Below are 23,628 nucleotides of genomic sequence, written 5' to 3'. Positions count from 1 at the left end.
GGTACGATGAAAGAAATTTCGACTTGTATAATAAATAGACGGTCACAATTTGTTATCAGTAATTGATATTGTCCATAAATGCATTATTTAGTAAAAAGTTAAAGGTTAATCACTCAAAATTTATGTTTGTTATACATGTGTATGTATCGATTTTAAATATGTGAATCACTCGTATATGTCGGAGAATATCTTTGTTTTTAAACAGCAACAAATGTTTGTAAAATGGTTATTATTTTACCCAGTTTAAAAACAACAACACACACAGTGAATTAGAAGTGAAAACAAATGTGAATCTAAGAGCCTCCTAACAGAAACTCTATTCTACAATGGGCAATAACTCTACCAATGAAAATGCTGCACTTACAATCCGCCAGACGTGTGAACCAGCAGCGATACAAGGGTAGATAATCCAGGATACAAACAGTTGTTCGCCAATAACGCGTATTTGAATTCATCTTCACAAACGACATGTTCTGAAAAAGAGGAAGGAAAATTAGTGGAATGTAGCCTTTCATTAATTTGCCTGACTTAACAAGCTAAGAAACAATAGTTTACAGTCAAGGACTCAGACAGTTCTTTGTCAATAACGCATATTTGAATTCATATTCATATGCAACATGTTCTGGAAAGAAGGAAGCAGAATTAGTGGGATGTAACCTTGTTGTTTTACAGTTAATCAATAACTAGTGTTTGTGGCCGTAATATAATTTCTGGTAAATGACTTCAAAAGGTTCAGGAGATATTCCAATTGTCAATATAGATTAACTACAAACAAATTAATATCTTCTTTTCTGGCTTAATAGACACTGATTCTTTAGAACTCACTACCTATTTAATATTTTAATATATATATGGAAAGATTAAAGTCATATTCTAAAAGGTTAAATACCTTTAATTTTGTTAATTTCAAAACAAAACATCCCTAGGAAGATAAAAAATATTAACAAGTAGGCAAAATACAACCAAACTAGGTTTTCAATGATTCAAGTCAAGTCAAGTCAAATAAATTTTATTTATAAGTCGGAGCATTAACAATAAAACACAAGCTATGCAGAGCTTTTGATACTGACTACTAATGATTGACAGAACAACTTCAGCTTTCATTGCGAGATTCAGTTTCAACTGTTTGTATATTCAGTAACAGTGACCTTCACCTTGACCCCAGTGGCCCAAAATGCATTCCCATGAAAGGTTTCCATAAACTCTTCCTAAATACCAAGTACAGCAAATACATGTCAACCCTAACTTAAGTTATTCATTTTCAATTGTTTTTCCATTTTTAGTAACAGTGACCTTGACATTGTCCCCATGGATTCCAAAATGCAATTCCATGAAAGGTCTCCATAAACTCTTCATAAAAATCATGTTAAGTTAAGATACAACCAACCCAACGAAAGTAATTCAGTTTTAACAGTTTTTATATCTTTAGTAACAGTGACCTTGGGCTTGATCCTAGGGGCCCAAACGCAATCCCATGAAAGGTCACCATAAACTCTTTCTCTATTCAAAGTTTGGTCAAGATATGTCAACCCTTATAAAAGTTATTAAGTTTCATAGGTAAGTTTGATGTTGAATGCCAGGACACCCAAACAAGGACATACGTCATTCACTCTTCGAAGGGTTCACTATGAGAAAACCTGGTTAAAGCCTAGCTACAACAACAAGTAGCTATGGTACCGCATGGCTATTCCAGTTTAACTTTGTGCTGCATGGCTATTCAAGTATAGTGCGGTTTGGCTATTCAAGTTAACTATCAAGAAAGTTTCATTTTCAAATCAAAATCAATCTTTCGTACCTGCAAACTTGACGTGGATTTTGTTCTCCGGTTTAAAAAGCTGGATGTACTGTTTACACTTTGGAGCAAAGTCCTTCACAGCCCATGACCTCAATATCGTGTGCTGGTCCTATAAAGTATAACAATAAGTAAATTTATCAACCGCAAAAGAAAAAAACTGGATATACTCTTAGCACTTTCCAGCAAAATATTTGACGGCCGATGGCCTCCACAAGTGTTTTGATCCTATAAAAAACACCATGATCAACAAATCAAATAATAAAAGGTGAAATATCACAGAAAAAGTCTGATGTTATACATATTGGAGCTTCTGAGCAAAACCCTTCACTGAGTGAAGGAGGGAAACCCTTTCCCAAGCAAAACCCTTCACCGAGGGAAAAAGCAAAACCCTTCCCCAAGCGAAACACGTCGCCGAACGAAAAAGCAAAACCCTTCCCCACAGCAAAACCCCTTCAACAAGCGGAACCTTCACAGACTGAAAACCTTCTCTGAGTAAGTCCCTTAACATGATCTTCCCGTCGCATGACCTTGTGTGCTGCTTGCTCATAGCAAAGATAATAAGGAATATATAAAAGGCCAAAGATCAGAGTAAAAGCAGCATGGTTATATTGTTTACACTTCGGGACAAGGTCTTTCACCATACATGATCTCAAAATTGTGTGCTGATCCTAGAATAGACAGTTATAACAGTGATAACATTAAGTGGCAAAAAGGTCAGAGTAGTGGTTATAATTGGTGCAAAGGTCCTATGCTAATCCTGCAAAAAGTGAAGGCATTGGACAATGTCTTATGCATTATTCTAGGTTTTAATTTAAGGTTGAATATTAACTTTAATCGTTTAATACAACATTACGCATGCTTTATTGAGATTAAGTTAACAGAGTGCCAACAAAACATACATAGTCATCAGGAAATTAGCCTTTGAAACAAACACTTACAGCTTGTGTCCTGTCTTTGATGTAACGAGGTGCGAGAATAAAGCAGGCCTCTGCGCTGGCTATACGACACCGTTTCAGGTCTGTATCCTTGAGAACGGATCCCCGCATGTACACGACGCGCTGCGACCATTTTGGGTCCTTCAGGATCACTTGCATGTTCACATCCATTAGTTCCGAGGCCATCAAGACCACAACATGTTCCTGAACAAATATTGTTATGTTATTTAATGCAAAACAACAACTTTACCCACTTGCATTCAATATCACTTTAGCTTCTATGACTCATTTCATGGAACTGTTTATTTACACAGATATGTGTTCATACAAGGACATATCATCTTTAAACATTTAGCAGTCTAAGTGAAAGTAGCTTAAAAAACAATTCATAAGATTTTATTTCTAATTCACAATAAAAATAAATCAAACTACAAACTCGCAAACACGTATTTTTTTATCCTGTAAACCAGCAATAACACAAAAATATACATTCACCATTTTCAGAATCAGATCACTTCTTATTCTTACCTCTAGTTTTGGATGAGCATAAAACTCGAGCAAGAAGTCCATGACAGTGTCTGTCTGTAGGGTACGCGAGACAACGACCACATGTTTACACCCTGCCGCGCGTCGTTCACTGTATTCACTGCCAAACTTCATACGCTCCGCAATCGTGGAGGCTATCATCTGGATCTGTGACCACAAGGAAATAGTTTGGGTTGGAACAGTTTTATTTCCACTCATTGCGATGAAAGCTGAGAGCTTGTAGAACCAAGCTGAAGTATTTTTCCTGGTAGAAACCAGTATTAGAGTAATGGTTAAAAAACCAAGAGAAATTGCTCCAGAATGGTCTTGAACCCATGCCTCTTAGGTGATAGGCAGTCGTCCTCAATACCGAAGGACTGACAGATTGGTAGTTTTCACATTATTTTTTTAATTTTTGTCTCAGAATCAGCTGATTTTGGTATCATTGAATTCAAGTCAGGCATATAAGATATCTTACACTAGAACAGATTTCAGTCGTTTGAAAAATGGACAATTTTTGATATTTTCTAAAGCATTAGTAACACTTTTAGCCATAAAACATCAATTTTCGACCATGAATATGAAAAACTGCAATCTTAAGTCAGCCGTTTAATATCACTGGTTTTAAGACATTTACATAAAAAAGGCTCATAGCAAGACAAAATTTAAGAAAAGTTGTGAAAACGGTATCTGAGAGAGTGCAGTTTTACAGGCAAGAGTTTCAAAATATAAACAATTCAATACCATGCTAGCACTCGTACATTTTTCTCAGTCAGACAATGATATGAAGACGAACCAAGGCTAAAAACAAAGGGCATAACTCAACAATTATTAAATGAAGAGTAATGGGCCTTCCTATACATGTGTGTATTGTCTCTGGCAACATGTGTACCAAATTTCATTCAATCATCTTCAACAGTTTTTGAGTTAAGACCTAGGTAAAAGTTATAGCACGACGGTGACCACACTGCTTAAAAAGGTGCAAACAATGATCTTAAAGCTATAACAATACCTTGACTTGTTTTCTTCAAAATTTAGACAGGTAAAAATGTCTTACCTGCATCGGAATAAAGGCAAATGCTATACAGATCATTAGGATCATGAACACTTGTGACGGCCAGATATCGGGCGATATGTCCCCGTAACCCACAGTTGAGAACGTTACTATCACAAAATACACTGCGTCGAACATGTTGAGTTGAACCTCAGCACTTGCTCGCTGGATGTGCTGTATACCACAGATCCTGGAAAGGGAAGTTAGAAGCGCAAGATAGGAGCACTGCCAGTGGATGCCAATGGTTGCTAATATTTGTCAGGCTACCAATGGGTATGCTTAATATTTTAGATCCGTAACTGACTGAACTTGATTCATTGATGCCAGGTTTTTAAATGTTTTTTTTATCTGAAAGACTAAAATGGTCGTACAAAAAGCACAGCAGCATTTGAAGATAAATTTTGAAATACATCTTAAATGTTCATGATTACAACAACAGTGCAGCAGAGCAAACACAGAGGTTCCTCAGTGAAATGCGGAGAGAACTCATTTATTATCAAAGCTAAACTTATGGGCCTTCCTTGTGTTTTTTCTCTGGCAACATGTGTACCAAGTTTTATTTGAAAATATTTAAAAATAATTGAGTTATGGTGTAGGTTTAATTTTCAGCCCTACAATGCTGAAGACACCAAGCCTATCACAATGCCCTGATCATTTTTCATTGTAAACAGACAGGCTAAACTTGAGATAAAGTGGTAATAATATCAAAGAAGAAGTTTATGATACTTAAGACAATTCACAACACTTTATTCATCAAACAGATCTGAGAAACTACATGTATGTGTTTAGTGAAGATCAACAAAAATACAGACATGGTAAAGATCATCCAAAATATGAACAACAAAAATGTTAGCATGATAAAGAAAGATCAACCAAACTTTGTTCATGTTAAAGATCAACAAAAATACTTACGTGGTAAAGATCATACAGAAAAGCGTGGCGATGAGAATCAGACACTGTTGAGAGAGTGTCACAGAAATAGTCTGGAATCGCTGTCTAGTACGATGCAGGTCATTCTGAAATACACGATATCATGTTTTTTTACTGGATTCTTAAAATTAATCTTCATTTTTTTGGTTCAGAATTTTCACTCATTTGAATAAAAAATAAACCTTAACTCAAACAAGTATGCTGGAGTTTTGCAAAACTTTGAACACCAAAAAGGTATGGATAATTGCTTTTATGGAATATCAGCTATGCAAAACCTATATGCCTAACAAGGCAAAAACTATCAAAGGTTTACTTGCATATTAATGGTTAAGTTAATAATGTCTATCAAGTGTTTGTGGTAAGAACCAGAAAATCAAACCCCAGGGCAAGTGCGGAAACTGGTAAAAGACTTCCCTAATGTCCCGTGTGCAACAATAATAAATCTTACCAGTAATCTATCGAGAGCTTTCTTCACAAGCCAACATGATAGAAATGACGGTACAAAAAGGTTCTGTAGCAGCGGAGGATAGCACAGCTGAAATGATAATGGTGCAACTACTTCAAACTGCATGAAAACATTCTGATAAGTTAAGCACCTTCTACAGTATTAAGAGGGTGGTGAAAGCAAAATGAGCAAATGGGCAAAATTTTGTTTAATTTGCTTTGATAAAATTTGAAAAGCTCCATGATCATCATGATTGTAAGTTGTTTTTTTTTGCATACCACAAGTGTGTCCATTAAACTTCCACAGCAGTTAAGATTTGAAAATCAACAATGATGACGTTTACAATGCTGTTAACTTTAACAAAAATTGTGAACAATCTGCACTATGAGTATTAGGTTTAAGTCAATTTATTTAAGACTTCAAAAGACCAAAATAAATGCTGACTTTCTTAGTGTTGAGCACGAAATGCCTCTATATTGGCCAGAAGGCATGCAGAACTCTTACATAACCGACTTAAAAACCCAAATAAAGCCTAAATGGAAAGCAGTCAGCTGTATCAGCTTGATAAAATTTTGGTTGCCAGAGCTCTTCTGAATAATTATATATGAATCTGTCAGACGATCCTATTGGCCGAGGCGTAAACCTGAACACTAATCTCACTTACTGTCACAATAAAAGGGACGGAGCTGAACACCTCCAGGATGAAGTTGGCTTGTAGAAACTGCTCACTTCTATTACCCTGCAAAATACATATAGATAAGATTAAATCATACCGACATAATGAATAGTGACAGTTTGATTTTAACTTGAAACAGCAAAAAAATAGGATTTGTGTGATACCATTTATTTATACAGGGTCTGTATTCAATCAACAACTTTGAATCTGAGTGTTTTGATTGGACCGTAATAATTGGCTAATAAAATGAATGAAATCACTCAGGCATGACTTAGGATAAAGATAAGAATTATATTAAAAACGGCCCCTGGAGTCAAAGCCCCACACTTGTGTGTTTCGTAGACTCATCCTCTCAGAATGGGAATGCGATAAAAGATGGGTAATAAATGGTAAAATCTGTTATTTTGAACATGGAATTAATGATCTAAAAGCAATTGAATTTTAGAATAGAAATAAAATTTGTGTCATTCAAAGTCTTAACTTTTTTGGTAAATTTAGGCCATGTATTTAAATGCAGACGACCAATGTGTGTTTGATGACAAAAACAAGGATTAAAAGTTATTTACATAAGCGTTAGTACGCTTGTCTTCCAATCCATTTAGAATTATTTTATATAATTTTGAATTATTTGTATATTGTGCAGTCATTTTTGTGTATCCTTGAACTGATTAATATATTTAAACAAATTAAACAAAACATTGATTCATTAGAGCTGGTGTCAAATGACCATAAATGTTGTTTTAGCACAAGTATCAAATGTTTATGTGCTTAGATCAAATTAACGACAAACTATGCTCTATGTTACTAAGTTCATCTACGAAAAGAGGCTGGCTATTTATCATAGGCAATTTATTAAATTAATTCCTTACTTTGTTCTGATTAATAATTCTACTAACTATTTGCATACTAAATCAGTCTGTCAATCATTCAATAAGCGTTCTCAAAAACAACAATTAACTAATAAATCTGCACATGCAAATACACTTACACAAACAGATTCACATTTATTTCTTAAAGCGATATTTAACATTAACTCACATTTAGATGGAAATACATTAGATGGAATATGTCTCACACAACAATCTCCAATCACAAACAAAATTGGCCACGAAACAATATGAATATGCACAACAAGATTTCTTTAACAAAATAAAACCATTGAAAAAATGAAATAAACATAACATTTACAAAAAAAAATTCCCTAAAAATACCAAGATATTGTAAGAGAGGAGGGAGTTGACTTAAGGAAGCCGCACACGGGTAAATGTATCTACTTTAACATACATTAATAATTCATTTCAGGCCACAATAAATAATAAAGAGTTCTATTGGTGTTTCCCTTCCTGCTCTTAAAGCTGCAGTCTCACAGATTAGCAACTTTTATTTTAATTTTGTCTTGGAACGGGCTAACTTGAATGTCATAAATGTCTTGAAACCTGTGATACAAGACTGCTGAAAAAAGATCAGATCGTAGGTTTCCATATCTACATTCGAAAATGGTTTAATGGCTAGCTTTAAGAAAAGTGAGTTTTTCGGCAGTTTTTCAAACAATTGAACTTTAAGCAAAATGAGTTTTTCGAAAGTTTTCCTTATAATTGAGACCTGTTCTATTGTGCTTTACCTTATTTGACTGAATTGAAGGCAATGATGCCAAAAAGGCTGATTCTGAGACATAAATTAAAAGAAAAATCAATACCGTAAATCTGTGAGAGTGCAGCTTTAAGGGTGGTTGCATGTGGGTATTTTTTGTTGTTGTTTTGAAATGAAAAAAAAATAATTTGGTTCCAGTAGAGGAACAGTCTAGGAAATTATTGTGGTTTAGACGAGAAACACCAAACAAACTATTACTGTACTGTGGCCTCATACTTACATATTATTTATTCTGTTGCGTAAGGATATACACAAAGTCATAATTAGATTTTACTACCTTAGGAAACCTGGTTCAACTTTTATAAAAAAATTGCTTACTGAAACAAACTTCAAAGGATCAAAATTATTCATATAAAAATACCTCTGAAGACATTTATCAATTTAACTTACAAAAACATTCATGTGATACAGGAATTTAGTGTTGAAAGGGACTATCTGTTACCCAACTCATCTATAATTTTTAAAATTTATGCTTTGTTACTAAACACCCAACAAATATCTTGGAATTTTGTCTTGTTACCTTTGCGACATAAATTTTTAATAGACCCTTGACGAACGTTATCACAGAGAGGACAACTTGCATGACCCACAGCCACATTGGACGATGGACCCATAACATCACATGCCTGTAAAATAATATATAATCTCGTTATATTGGTAACAAATACCCTTCAGAAAACCCTCAGCTGCATCGAACGATGGACCCATAACATCACATGCCTGTAAAATAACATCTAATCTTGTAATACTGGTTACAAATACCCTTCAGAAAACCCACAGCAACAGAGGACCTTGGACTCATTATTAACATCACATGCCTGTAAAACAATATATAATCTAGCTATATTGGTAACAAATACCCTTCAGAAAACCCACAGCATCAGAGGACCTTGGACTCATTATTAACATCACATGCCTGTAAAACAATATATAATCTCGCTATATTGGTAACAAATACCCTTCAGAAAACCCTCAGCTTCATAGGAAGCTGGAATCAAAACATTTTGTTTAACTAAATGTCATGGCTTGTAAGCTAAATGATTAGCGAGAATAACGCATCTAAAAATAGATCAGTTGAACTAGTACCATGTGGGCAAGTGGTTTGTTTGTCTGTACATTAACATTAATATCAGAACGGTATTAAGAATAGGTTCAGCTTAACTGTGCAGGTAAATTACAGTGCAATTCATTATTTTTTCTTAATTTTGGAATGTTGTCCTTGACAACCTGGTAAAAAAACTGTTACACTCTGCACACACAACCCTCGTGATGGAATTAATACACGTACGCGCCCTGAAATTTAATAACTCAGGTTGTGCATGCAGTTACATTTTCTAAAAAACTGTATCCCTCAATACTTAAAGTATGTTTTAGATAATTTTGTTTTACTGAAGGTTAAAAAAGGTGTACATAGGACCTTGACATTGATATTTATATAAGCACAATATGTGGTTATTTACCATGTGTTTTATTCAGTTATGTAATGATCCATTTATTCACCTTTAATGTGTATTAAAAAAATGCACTTTTGTTACAGAGTAATTGAAGATACTAGCAGCATAAAATTGCATGAAAAACAGCCATTTAACATAATTATGCAAAAAGTTGAATTAATTTGCAAAAAAGTTGAATTCATTATGTAACTTGATAGTGTTATAAACGAAAAATAATTATAAGCATGTGTCATCTTAATTCTTTTAGATAACAATTATCAGAAATAAGGAAAACATATCTATATATTACCACTTTAAACCTATTTTATTTATTCACACTTTTTAAAGAGTGCCATATTTAATTCTATGTTAATCTGAATGCATCTTTTCATGAAAATATTTGTATGTACAAAGAATTGCAATAAACTTCACTTTAAATGAAATCAAAGTTTAACCGCTTTGAAAACAAATCCACTTTAATAGTCTATAACACCCCAATAAAAGGCAGGTGCTTTTAATGACAAAATGGGTATTTTTTAAAAGAAAGAAGGGCTTAAAATGGCTCATTTTTTACAAAAAAAACTCTTTAGAGATAAAAGGGGAAAAAGCAAATGTCAATAATAAGAATTCTATTTATAAGGTTCTTACTTAGAAAATTCTTTCACATTAACTATTACATTAAAATAAAGATGAAAACTTCATGTATATAAAATGCTCTTTTATGAATTTATCATGCAAACATATCATATCAACACAAGTTATGTTCATGATCATTTTTCAAAACTAAGGTTACAGAAGGACACAAAGGATATTCAGTTTGTCAAGTGTCAAATTTCATAGAGTGATTCTGTTTTAAATCTGTTTTACAATCATGACATGGGAAAGAGAGAAACATCAGTGGTCTTACAATGAAAAGAGCATCATATTTTATCACCTATTTCTCAAATGTTCACCTTGAATTACAACCACTTTGAAGTAATTTGAGAAATGTTAAATCCTAGATTCTGCCTTGACCTAAATGTACCAGTAAATCAATGTTATGTTTGCATTATGAAGGAGTTATTGCCCATGAATAGAAAATTATAGCAGTAATAATTTAGCTATTAATAAATCAAGGGGCAAGAACTCCTTCATAATGAATAATCAATCAATTTGAAAAGTTAAATATCGTAAAAAATTGATATAAAGGACAGTATGTTTTATTTGATGATTAACACACATACATACACAAAAAGACAAACAAGCTGTTTTTATACTTGTTGCACATTTAAATATTTATTGTCTTAAGTGTAAGTATTTTTCATCCAGATATTCATATTTTTTGTGGTGCAATCAATTTATATTTTTACCAATAAAAGAGCCATTGGAAACAGTTCCAAAAAGACAAAAAATATCAGACTGATGAAAAGATACTCATTATCTGGTCAACATCCAGTATGTCATGTGTTCTAATTCAATTAATCAAATAGTCAATACACAATAATTTGCCACAAAACCACCTTACCAGTTGACCTTAGATGAACCTGAAGATTGTTTTGTGCCGTTGACGACTTGGCACGGATCGCCAGAACTGGAAATAAAGCATTCTGTAAGTCAAGGTTGACAATAATTCATGATATAAAGGAAAGCATTTTTGTTTCAGTGTAGGACGCAACATATTTCATCAAGTGATATAGAAGAGAGCATTTTTGTTTCAGTGTAAGATCGCAACATATTTCATCAAGTGATATAGAGGAGAGCATTTTTGTTTCAGTGTAAGATCGCAAAATATTTCATCAAGTGATGAAGATGAAAGCATTTTTGTTTAAGTGTAAGATTGCAACATATTTCATCAAGTGATATAGAGGAAAGCATTTTTGTTTCAGTGTAAGATCGCAACATATTTCACCATATGAGTACCAAGAGATTTATTTCACGAGTGGCATTCACGAGATGAAATTAAATGCAATCGTACATGTAAAGAATTTTTTGTTACATTATGTTGAAGAAGAAAAAGGGTATAAAAATGAAGTTAAAAAAGGAAAGGACGCCTTATTGTATCCAAATGTAATGTTAATAAAGAAATGACACTGATGAAAATGAGTCCCAGTTTGTGAGTTTTAAAATTTCTAAACAGTGGAAAAGCTCTAACTGAAAATTTGAAAATTCAGACTCAAGCATGACTTTGGAATTGACCCGGTCTTCACTATATTATTCCGATAATAGTACAAGATATACTATGGAAAAACAGGCTAGGGAAATTTTGCAATGCATGAATTCAACCGTAAATGTTCAGTATTTCTGTATAGCCTAAGGTGTGTTTCAGGCCGTCCAATCAAATGTCTGAATTTTACCTCATCAATTATTCGCGAGTACAATGTTTATGCAGTCCATTTGCCCAGTGTATCCAATGGAATTGCATGTTATGAAAAGACTAGGAACAAGCATGGACTTTTTAAGCTTCCAGCGTTTGTAACAACTGGTGGATCAAGGGTTGTTCAGATTAAAAAATCTTACCACTCGTACGTTGACATATCATCAAGAATGACTCGTACGAAGTAGAGTATACACACCAGGCTCTTCGCAATGACGTCAAACACCGTGAAAGCCAGACCTGTAAATAGCAATTATAAAAAGTAAGTGCATAAACTGGATATAAATATCCTGTAAGTTCGCTTTGTATATTTGTATTCAAAGTAAAATGAGTATCTATTTGAGATGAAAAAAATGAGCCCAAATTTTAATTAATGGACTGGAAATAAGTTTTGTCATAAACAAACACAAATTTTAGACAGAGTTGTGAGCTATACGAAAGTTATGCATTGATAACATGAAGTGATAATGTCAATCAACCAATCACGCAACACCACATCCGTAATTAATTTTCAATCGCGTTACAGACACTAATGAAATTTGTAGTCTTCAAATACGATATTTGAGCAAAATTCAATATTTGCTGAAGGCTCCCAGCTTTTGGAAAAAAAAAAAATTGTAATTGAAAAAGTGCATTTTACAAACCATGGGCGAGTCACTTTAAACTACACTTCTCCGTTTCACTGTTTTAAAACAAATCAATGACGCGGAAACATTTAAAGGCTGTTCCTCAATTATCTATGCTCTAGGCTGATCGATAGAATATAAGACCTTTCCAAATAACAGTTATCAGGGGCGGTCCAGGAATTGACGTTAGAGGGGGTGTAACTTAAAGGCGCATCTTTTTGCCTTAAACTGTTTGCGTGGCGTTACTCCATCAAAATGTTGTTTAAAATTCGTAGTCGGTAAAGGTGCATTATGAGCGTATTTTATTATATATTTTTTAAGCTAATGACATAAAAAGGAAAATTGGACGACTTTAGAGGGTTCACGCACCTGAAGCCCCCACCCCCTTCTCTTAATCCGCTTGTGGTTATAGAGGTACAAATAATACTCAGTGTGTCGTCTGCAACATTACTCAATGTTGATTCAATTTTAATGGTAAGAGACCTCATTGCCATCAAATTCTAAATGTATGACTCTTGTAAATATTTAAAAAAAAAACTGTTAAGAAAAGCCCAGATGTCAAAACAAATAAATATCATTAAATACCTCATCGCGGGATCATACTGTGTTGATACCACAAGCGGGTGCAGAGGGAGGGGGGGCAGGGGGGGGGGTGTGCACACCTTTTTATTATTTTACTTTGTATTTCAATATGGGAGAGAAAAAGTAATCAAATACGCCAGAAATTCCCCATTTCGGACTAGAAAATGTTCAAAGTACATTGGGGGAGTACCCCCCCCCACACACACACCCCACATGCCCAAACTTTAAGCTCAATAGTTTCCACTCTGGGGGAGGGGCGCAAGTGCCTTAGTTACACCCCAAGATATAAAGCAAGTACAAGACCTTATTTCTGAAATAGACTATCCGTGGGGTCAGTCTTGACACAAAACTTTAATATAAGCTATGAAACGTGTGAGGTGTTGATCTAGCCTGAAAAATAAGGCATTGATCTGTAAATCTGGACTAGATGTGTATGTACTTTTGGTCAATTTTTGCTTAACTCGACGGGCTCCTTGCTACTTTTGAGAAGTAGCTTGTTTTTACCCTGAGGGTTCAATGTTTCTAAATAGAAATACGTAGGTGAGAAATAGCACAACCCTGAGGGGCATATTGTTCGTATATAGAAGTTCATTTGCCAGTTTTGGCTCAACGCTAATGGACTCCTTGCTTCTATTTAAAAGTTATTTCGTAACGTTTGGCCCATCCCTGAGTAGGTCAGTTTGGTCTATCCCTGAGTGGGTCAGTTTTGCTCAACTCTGAGTGGGTCAGTTTGGTCCATCTCTGAGTGGGTCAGTTTGGGTCATCACCGACTAGGTCAGTCTGGCCCATCCCTGAGTGGGTCAGTTTTGCTTAACTCTGAGTGGGTCAGTTTAGCCCTTCTTTGTGTGGGCTAGTTTGGGCCATTACCGAATAGGTCAGTTTGGCCCATCCCTGAGTTGGTCAGTTAGGCTTAACTCTGAGTGGGTCAGTTTAGCCCATACCTGTGTGGGCTAGTTTGGGCCATTACCGAATAGGTCAGTTTGGCCCATTCCTGAGTTGGTCAGTTAGGCTTAACTCTGAGTGGGTCAGTTTAGCCCATCCCTATGTGGGCTAGTTTGGGCCATTACCGAATAGGTCAGTCTGGCCCATCCCTGAGTTGGTCAGTTAGGCTTAACTCTGAGTGGGTCAGTTTATAAAACCAAATTTGGTCATAATGTGTTTTGGCATCCCTGTCGATAATTTTTCCATACCATAACCATTGACCATTTCGATAACCATCCATATCGCTCTAGTCACTTGGGAGTTATCGTCCTTTGACTATAAAAAATAAATATAATCAGTCGTGTCCGATCAATAACTTTAGAAGCCTTTGAAAAATCATCACTACCAGGCGTATTTTGTGACATTTGACGCTCTTGTTTCTATATAAAAGTACATGGTTCAATAAGACTCAACCCTGAGTGGCATCATCATCATCATCATCATCACCACCACCACCACCACCACCACCACCACCACCACCACCACCATCATCATCATCATCACCATCATCATCATCATCATCATCATCATCATCATCATCATCATCATCATCATCATCATCATCATCATCATCATCATCATCACCATCATCATCACCATCATCATCATCATCATCATCATCATCATCATCATCATCATCATCATCATCATCATCATCATCATCATCATCATCACCATCATCATCATCATCATCATCATCATCATCATCATCATCATCATCATCATCACCATCATCATCATCATCATCATCATCATCATCATCAAAATCAGAAGCAGCATCCAGCATTGACCTTTTTGTAATTTTTAAAACTGCACAAGAATAAAAACGAAAGATCAATTAAGATAATTTATTAATACATTTTATTTTGCATCATTTCTTGCAAAAAAATATATTTTGCATAGGCATGTATAACAAATAATTTATCAGAATACATTATTATCAATGATTGCCATGAAAAAATAACGGCATGGAATTGCATCGATTGTATGTACAATTCTTCTCACAAACAATTCTTGAACACGAATGTTCCTTGCATTGAGTATACATGATTTTATACAATACATGAACTCAATATCGATCCGCTGAGGAACTGGTAGTGCATGTACATAACATTTGCAAAAATAGCTACATGTTTGACAAAACCATCTTTACATAATGCATGTTTAGTACACAATATTACTATCAAATTTTATGAATATAAATGCTTGTTGCATTAATTTTCACATTATTATAAATATAAAACTCAACAAGAACTTGTATTATATATACATAACATTTGTAAACATTTTACATGTGTAACAAATATATGTTCATAGTGCATGTTTAGACAATATTATGAATTAAATTGTTTGCATCCAAAATATTTTCTTATAAAGTCGAACCCCGTTGACTCGAATTCGCTTGGCTCGAATTCCTCGTTGGCTCGAACTGAATGTTTAGGACCGATTTCTATATTATACTAAACAAAGGCATTCCCGCTTGGCTCGAGATTTCTGAGGCTCGAGGTATTTTCGCCGGTCCCTTGGAGTTCGAGCCAACGGGGTTCGACTGTATATAAGTTAACACAACCTATGACACATGAGCGCAAGTTGAATCTTGATTGACAAAATTTACAGAAGGTTCCACGTAAGTTTTAGCATTCATACTGAGTCCATTATCAATACATAATATGGGTTCAAAATGATGGTAAATCTTTATTTTATTTTAATAGTGTTTTTATTGCTTTCAGTAGAGCATTGAAATGAACACTGTATACAAACTAGTCGCAAACATAACTGTTTATACAGAGTCTTGTCACCGTCTGAGACCCACGACTTACACATTCCGCTCACTCCATGCAACAGATAAATAGGTCTCCCGTGGGTATCCGACGATGACTTTTCGTAAAACATTTCAAAGTAACTTTAAACCTGTACTCTCACAAATTTTTGATTTTTATTTTATTTATTTTGCCTCAGAATTAGCTGATTTGGTAGCAATGCCTTAATACAGTCATAAAAGATAACTCACAACAGAAATGTTCTAAATTGTTTGGGAAATAGCCGATAAAATTATATTTCTTAAAGCATTAGTAACATTTCTAGCCATAAAACACCAATTTTACATGAATATGAAAACAACGGTCTGCTCTTTTGTCAGCAGTCTTATGTCACTGATTTCCAGTAGAAAAGGCTAAGATTGGCTCATTTCAGAAATAAAAGAGTCAAAACAATCAATCTGTGAGAGTGCAGCTTTAATACAACGAATAAACAAAATACACTACTCCTGTAAATAGAATGTCTTTTCCACAGATCCAAACAGTAACAATGATGATGAATATTTCTGTGTTGAAATATAAAAAAAGGAATATCTAAAGTAAAACGATTTTCAAAATATGAAATACAAATCGGTTTCAGTTTTTATCAATGTTTGTTTGTCACTAGAATGTTTTCAATACATACAATACATACAATATACAGACAAGAAAACTGCATAAACAACATGTTTAAAGAGACTCACTCAAAGATTTTATTAAACTTGAAATCGAGTTCTTATACATATTATTACGCGAACACAAGAACGATTACTGGCATATCTATAATAAATATTTAGTGGGAACTTCTGACCCTTTTGACTGGTCCCTTTAATATATGTTTTTATATGTTTTCATATGTAAAAACATTGAACATTTATAAACCCACAGAACTATCGTAAACTCTGCAAAAACATAAAGTACACGCATAAATATACTAGCAATCGTATTTTTAAGTTCCAAACTTTATATCAGCATATATTTATTTGTAATATCTTTTTTTGCATTTAAATTCAGTTTCTTTGTGACAGACGTATAAAAAAGCTACATATTTTTTCTCTAATTTTGTAAACGTTCTTTTTAAATATTTGAAACGGGATATAAAAACATGTTCTGTAGACAGATGAATCACACCAAAAATGAATATTCTTATGTTTAAGCTAACTAAATATGAAGCTAACGTCACTGTTATATGCTTCTTAAAAGGTACAATTTGTTTGGATCAAAATTTTAATATATTGGACAGGCAGATACAAACAAAGTACAAAAGTTAAAATACAACAAATGCTCGCTGTACATAATTTGTACAGCGTGATGTCGAAATATCCACAAAATATAAAAAAAAAACATCTGAAAGGTTTTGGCACCCAATTCTGCGATTAAACAGGGGACAACTCTATAAGACGATACGAAATATGACGTTGTAAGCCGAAACGGAATATGAATTTGTAAGCCAAAACGGAATATGACGTAGTATGACGTAACGGAATATGACGTTGTAAGACGTAACGGAATATGACTGTGTAAGACGTAACGGAATATGACTGTGTAAGACGTAACGGAATATGACGTTGTAAGACGTTACAGAACATGACGTTGTAAGACGTAACGGAACATGACGTTGTAAGACGTAACGGAACATGACGTTGTAAGAAGTTGTAAGACGTAACGGAACACGACGTTGTAAGACGTAACGGAATATGACTGTGTAAGACGTAACGGAATATGACGTTGTAAGACGTAACGGCATATGACTATGTAAGACGATACGGAATATGACTATTTAAGATAAACGAAATATGACTGTGTAAGACGAAACTTTATGTACAAACATTAAATGGTAAAACTATTCATTTCGCTGGATCGTTAAATTTAAAGATGCACTATATAGATTTCTATCCAATGCGAACTTTAGTTAATTTGATTTCATCTGCAAACTCTTCAACACAATGTGATTCTCGCTAATAATGTCTTCACCGCAGACGGTGTTGGAAATGCTAGACTGTTGTGTTTCTATCTTGAATTCCTTTATCTCCCAAACCTGTCGTAAACACTCAATCGCCGAATCTACTTCCTCTTTTGTTGAACCCAGAACGGGACAATCGGAGAAACTGATATCTGATACACGGAGCCCGACAGGCAGTTCGACCATTCCGCCTGCAGCATTGTCTGAGGCTTGAATAGGCTCTGTACATGTCAGTAAGGTTACAAGCTGCTGGGCTTTAACTATTTTCACCTCTTCAAATTCAACCTTTTTCACAGCAATCGTCTTGATAAAATCAAAAACATTAATGTCAAAAAGCATAAAGCGAAACTTGAATGATTCAAACTTCTGAGCATAAGTTCGACTAACAGTCAAGGAACTGAATATTTCCGAAGATAAGTTTTCAAACCATATTCTTCTACAAGGACAACTACTTTCAGATATGAACTGTAAAACATTGTTGCAAACTTCTGTTTGTGCTCCAAACAATCGAACCTCCTCCAGATGTGGAAGGCCTAATGTCCCTATTTGTAATATATCACATGTTCTGAGTGTTTGTAACTGTACACATTCCGATAAATCTACGCTATGAATATTCGTTGTATGTACTAAGCTTAGCATCGTAAGTTTGCTTGAGAACTTGGACCCGCCAACAAAGGAAAACTTCACGGGCGGTATTTCTGGTATCAGTTCAGGCTTCACGTAAACCCAGAACTTCTTTAGACAAGACGGGTTGATGGTTACGCGGGACAGACGGGTATTCTGTATAGTTATGTTTGAGAGATGTGTGAGACCGCTGAGATCCAGGTGCGTATCTACAGGGAATGTTAATTGGAAAAGCTGCAGTTCCTGAAGTGCGTTACAACGTTGCATATTACGTACAACGCATATACCTGTTACAGAATCGGATGAGGTATTTTCTATAACTAATGTATGTAATTGCGGACAATTTGCCAAATCAAGGGGAACATCCATGGTCACGTGCACTAAGCTGAGTTCTTTTAGATTGGAAGAGAATTGCGACCCGCCGTCAAAGGACAACTTCATGGGCGGTATTTCTTGTATCAGTTCAGGCTTCACGTAAACCCAGAACTCCTCTAGGGAAGACGGGTTGATGGTTACGCGGGACAGACGGGTGTTCTGTATATATATGTTTGAGAGATGTGTGAGACCGCTGAGATCCAGGTGAGTATCTGCAGGGAAGGTCAATGTGCCAAGCCGCAGTTTCTGAAGTGCATCACAACGTTGCATGCTACGTACAACGCATATACCTGTTACAGAATCGGATGAGGTATTTCCCATACCTAATTGCTGTAATTGCGGACAATTTGCCAAATCAAGGGGAACATCCATGGTCACGTGCACTAAGCTGAGTATTTTTAGATTGGAAGAGAATTGCGACCCGCCAACAAAGGACAACTTCACGGGCGGTATTTCTTGTATTAGTTCAGGCTTCACGTAAACCCAGAACTCCTCTAGACAAGATGGGTTGATGGTTACGTGGGACAGACGGGTATTCTGTATATATATCGTTGAGAGATGTACGAGCCCGCTGAGATCCAGGTGTGTATTTTTGCAAAAGGTTACACCGTCTATGAATATTTCATGCACATTTTGTGGAAACTGAACGGTTATATCCGTCGTTAATCTTACCAATGATATATCAGTCAAACACGTTAATTCACTGAGATCCAGGTGCGTATCTGCAGGGAAGGTCAATGTGTCAAGCTGCAGTTCCTGAAGTGCATCACAACGTTGCATGCTACGTACAACGCATATACCTGTTACAGAATCGGATGAGGTATTTTTCATAACTAATTTCTGTAATTGCGGACAATTTGCCAAATCAAGGGGAGCATCCATGATCACGTGCACTAGACTGAGTTTTTTTAGGTTGGAAGAGAATTGCGACCCGCCAACAAAGGTCAACTTCATGGGCGGTATTTCTTGTATCATTTCAGGCCTCACGTAAACCCAGAACATCTCTAGGGAAGACGGATTGATGGTAACGCGGGACAGACGGGTGTTCTCTATAGTTAATGATGAGAGATGTGTACATTTCGAAAGTACGATATGGTCATCGCGAAACTTAACATCGTCTACCAGTAAGTGCACCAATGAATTTGAGAAAAAGTTCTGGTCTATTGCTGTAGTAAATGAATAGTTGCTAATGAAAAGTGTTTCCAATTCAATAGCGCTTTCTTGTAAAAGTGCATGATCAGTTCCAATGCCAAAATCTGCGTTAAGCAGTGAGTGTTTCAATGAAATACGTGGCTTTTTAATTCCGTTGTCGAAACATTCTTTGTGGGTCATTTTTATTGTAGTTTGATATGCAATTAGTTCGGATTCGTAAAATGTGCCATCTCTAACAAACAACCGTTTCCTTTCATTAAACGTATCTAAACACTTGCGACCATTTTCGTAGTTCATCACACATAAAAAAGACAAAATATCGGGTGACACAACAGAATCAAAATTTTCTTTGAATTTTCTCCAAATATCACTATCAAACCCTTGCGAAGATAGAAACACACATGCAAGCATCTCCTTATAAGTCTGATGTAAAAATGTGTACACATTGCTCTCTCCTGATATAGTTTTCAAGCTTGTTTTCGAAAGAAGTCCAGATTTGAGAAGTAACGTCGTTTCATCTTTCCTAAGTTCCCTTATTTGGTGTTCTTCCATTAAAGATTTATTATCGCCTAAGAGTGAATAGGCAGCCAGTTTTCCAATAGCGTAAATTAGTTTTGCTAAACCACAGCATGCGTAATTTCTTTCATCAAAACATTCGGGAAGTGCATGTGGTTGACCATTGTTCTTGTAATACTCACTGAGATCTTGTACGAGTGATTCCTCCTTCTTTTCGGTACTACGTAACATCCGTTCTATCATATTTGCGTATACATGCGACCTTGTCTTACCAAGGCATGTCAGTTCGGTCTGACGAGGTACTAACGTTGTACCGGAATCTGAACATAATCTGTGAACGGTTGCATTGACCGAACATGTTTTATTCTCACTGCGTTTATCGTGATAGATACATAACAACTGCAGCGCAAACATTGGATTTTCGAGCTGAGATTCTAAACATTGAGTTTTGACAGCGTCTAAGAAATCATCTGTATCATATGATGTCTTGAAATGCTTGTTCAAACATCCGTTCGCAAGATTCACAAGTTGTTCGGACAAATCTTGTTTCATAACCTCAATTTGTGCATGTGTATATTTTCTTGGCATACTTATGTTTGCAAGTTTCCAAGGACGTGATGTAATGAGAACAGTATACTTTCTATTTACAGGCATAGACATTATCAAGGGAATTTTACATTCATCTAAGCCGTCTAAAATGAACAAACCGTTTTCTTTCGACAATATATTATCAAAGGCTTTATTATCCCGCGTTAACTTTGTGTCAACAGATTCCGTATGCGAGAAAATGATATCCTCTAATTTAGCGCGTTGGTTTTCACATAAATTGATGTAAAACAAATAAGTAAATTCCTTCAAATACTCAATAATGCTAGAAACGTTTTGGGTGCCACTAACCGTTGATTTCAGATCGGTCGTTCCCTCTTGAACCTTACACCACGATAAAACTAAAAACTTACAAAATGATGTCTTTCCAACACCAGCGTCTGCGGTGAGAAATATGATACCTTTCGAACTGAACAACTGTTCCAAATTCGAAAGAGGTTCTGTAATCTGTTCTATTGATGTCTTGTCTTTATGAATCGACTGAAGAATAACCCTACTAATGTTTGGCCATAAATAGAGGTCCTCAAGTCCTGAATCTTCCAGATCTAAGCAATGACCAAGCGGTAGCGAGCAGTTATTTGTGCCATGATATACGATGAGACCTTTCTTCAGATCTGTAAAATAAAGGACCAAGCAATAGTGTGCAGTTGTTTTCTGGTGATACATGATAAGAGCCTCCTTCAGATCTGAAAAATAAAGGGCCAAACGTTAGCGTGCAGTTGTTTTCCGGTGATACATGATTAGAGACTCCTTCAGATCTGTAAAATAAAGGGCCAAACGTTAGCGTGCAGTTGTTTTCCGGTGATACATGATTAGATCCTCCTTCAGATCTGTAAAATAAAGGGCCAAACGTTAGCGTGCAGTTGTTTTCCGGTGATACATGATAAGATCCTCCTTCAGATCTGTAAAATAAAGGACCAAACGTTAGCGTGCAGTTGTTTTCCGGTGATACATGATAAGATCCTCCTTCAGATCTGTAAAATAAAGGGCCAAACGTTAGCGTGCAGTTGTTTTCCGGTGATTCACGATAAGATCCTCCTTCAGATCTGTAAAATAAAGGACCAAACGTTAGCGTGCAGTTGTTTTCCGGTGATACATGATAAGATCCTCCTTCAGATCTGTTAAATAAAGGACCAAACGTTAGCGTGCAGTTGTTTTCCGGTGATACATGATTAGATCCTCCTTCAGATCTGTAAAATAAAGGGCCAAACGTTAGCGTGCAGTTGTTTTCCGGTGATACATGATAAGATCCTCCTTCAGATCTGTTAAATAAAGGACCAAACGTTAGCGTGCAGTTGTTATCCGGTGATACATGATTAGATCCTCCTTCAGATCTGTAAAATAAAGGGCCAAACGTTAGCGTGCAGTTGTTTTCCGGTGATACATGATAAGATCCTCCTTCAGATTTGTTAAATAAAGGACCAAACGTTAGCGTGCAGTTGTTATCCGGTGATACATGATTAGATCCTCCTTCAGATCTGTAAAATAAAGGGCCAAGCGTTAGCGTGCAGTTGTTTTCCGGTGATACACGATAACAGTCGCAGTAAGATCTGTAAAATAAAGGGCCAACCGTTAGCGTGCAATTGTTTTCCGGTGATACACGATAACAGTCGCAGTAAGATCTGTAAAATAAAGGGCCAAGCGTTAGCGTGCAGTTGATAATTCGGTGATACTTGATAAAAGCAACCGTCAGATATGTTTAATGAAGGACCAAGCGCTAGCGTGCAGTTGTTTTTCTTGGTGATACAGGATAACAGTCGCCGTCAGATCATTATCATGGAAACCAGAGAACGGTGTTCCTGCTTTATAGAGTATTTTTCTTCGATTACTAATATCGTATATTATACCTCACATAAATTTATCCCTTCTTTATATATATAATCTCGATCGGTTCGTATATCACAGTATTTTGATGAAAATTCAGTTTTATGACGTCAGCGGTCAATATTATATTTTGGGCCGGTCTGGACCTCGCCGAAAATGTAATATGGACCGCTGATGTCATAAGATTTGATAGTGCGGCTTGCTATTTTCACAACGGCGAAAAACATGTCGCAAGTAAACATTATCAGGTTTGTTAAAAAACACATTTAAATCGCTTTAAAAATATTGACTTATAATGAAAAGTGTTCGGTATAATATAAGAAATATAACACACCACCTCGGGCCATATGGCATATTAAGGACCGGTCAGTCAGCCCCCGAAGGTGAATGGATCTCGGCTAGTGCCTGAGTCCATATACACCAGTGGTGGCTGAATGGCCGGTCCTTATAATGTCATATGACCCTCAGTGGTGTGTTATATTTCTTAAGTAAGATCCCTGCCCGAAACACACATTTTTAAATACACATGAATGTATTGTAAAATAAATAAACGTTTTATAAATACAATTCGATGATAGAAAGACCATTGATGCAACACATCAAAGGGTGCCAAAATTTAGCATGTAAAGTTCGTTGGAAATGAATGACAAACGAATTATAAAAATAGCTTTTTTAAATAATATTCTTTCATCGGTTTTAATTAAACACCACGTGACGGCTCTCGTCCAGTCTGTGTCTTACAAATAGAGTGGGAATGATACGCCGAGAAGCCGATCGTGATGTACAC

The 23,628-nt window shown here is 35.7% G+C and overlaps 1 protein-coding gene across 1 annotated transcript in view; it reads right to left on the bottom strand.

Moving 5' to 3' along the window:
* Positions 1–360: 360 nt before the first annotated feature.
* LOC128205009 (uncharacterized) overlaps positions 361–23,628 on the bottom strand; it is a 32,874-nt gene continuing 9,606 nt past the window's right edge. Inside the window, exons 4-16 of the mRNA XM_052906404.1 lie at positions 18,372–21,631; positions 17,717–18,047; positions 11,940–12,036; positions 10,948–11,013; positions 8,531–8,636; positions 6,349–6,423; positions 5,688–5,774; positions 5,222–5,325; positions 4,313–4,499; positions 3,259–3,423; positions 2,734–2,934; positions 1,796–1,904; positions 361–473 (exon numbers count right to left, since the gene is read on the bottom strand). Coding sequence (XP_052762364.1) covers positions 361–473; positions 1,796–1,904; positions 2,734–2,934; positions 3,259–3,423; positions 4,313–4,499; positions 5,222–5,325; positions 5,688–5,774; positions 6,349–6,423; positions 8,531–8,636; positions 10,948–11,013; positions 11,940–12,036; positions 17,717–18,047; positions 18,372–21,071 — 4,341 coding nt within the window. The 5' untranslated portion in view covers positions 21,072–21,631. The remainder of the gene's footprint in view (positions 474–1,795; positions 1,905–2,733; positions 2,935–3,258; positions 3,424–4,312; positions 4,500–5,221; positions 5,326–5,687; positions 5,775–6,348; positions 6,424–8,530; positions 8,637–10,947; positions 11,014–11,939; positions 12,037–17,716; positions 18,048–18,371; positions 21,632–23,628) is intronic.

The sequence above is a fragment of the Mya arenaria genome, chromosome 10 (assembly GCF_026914265.1).
Source record: "Mya arenaria isolate MELC-2E11 chromosome 10, ASM2691426v1".
NCBI lineage: Eukaryota > Metazoa > Mollusca > Bivalvia > Myida > Myidae > Mya > Mya arenaria.
This window is presented reverse-complemented; position numbering and strand designations above follow the sequence as displayed.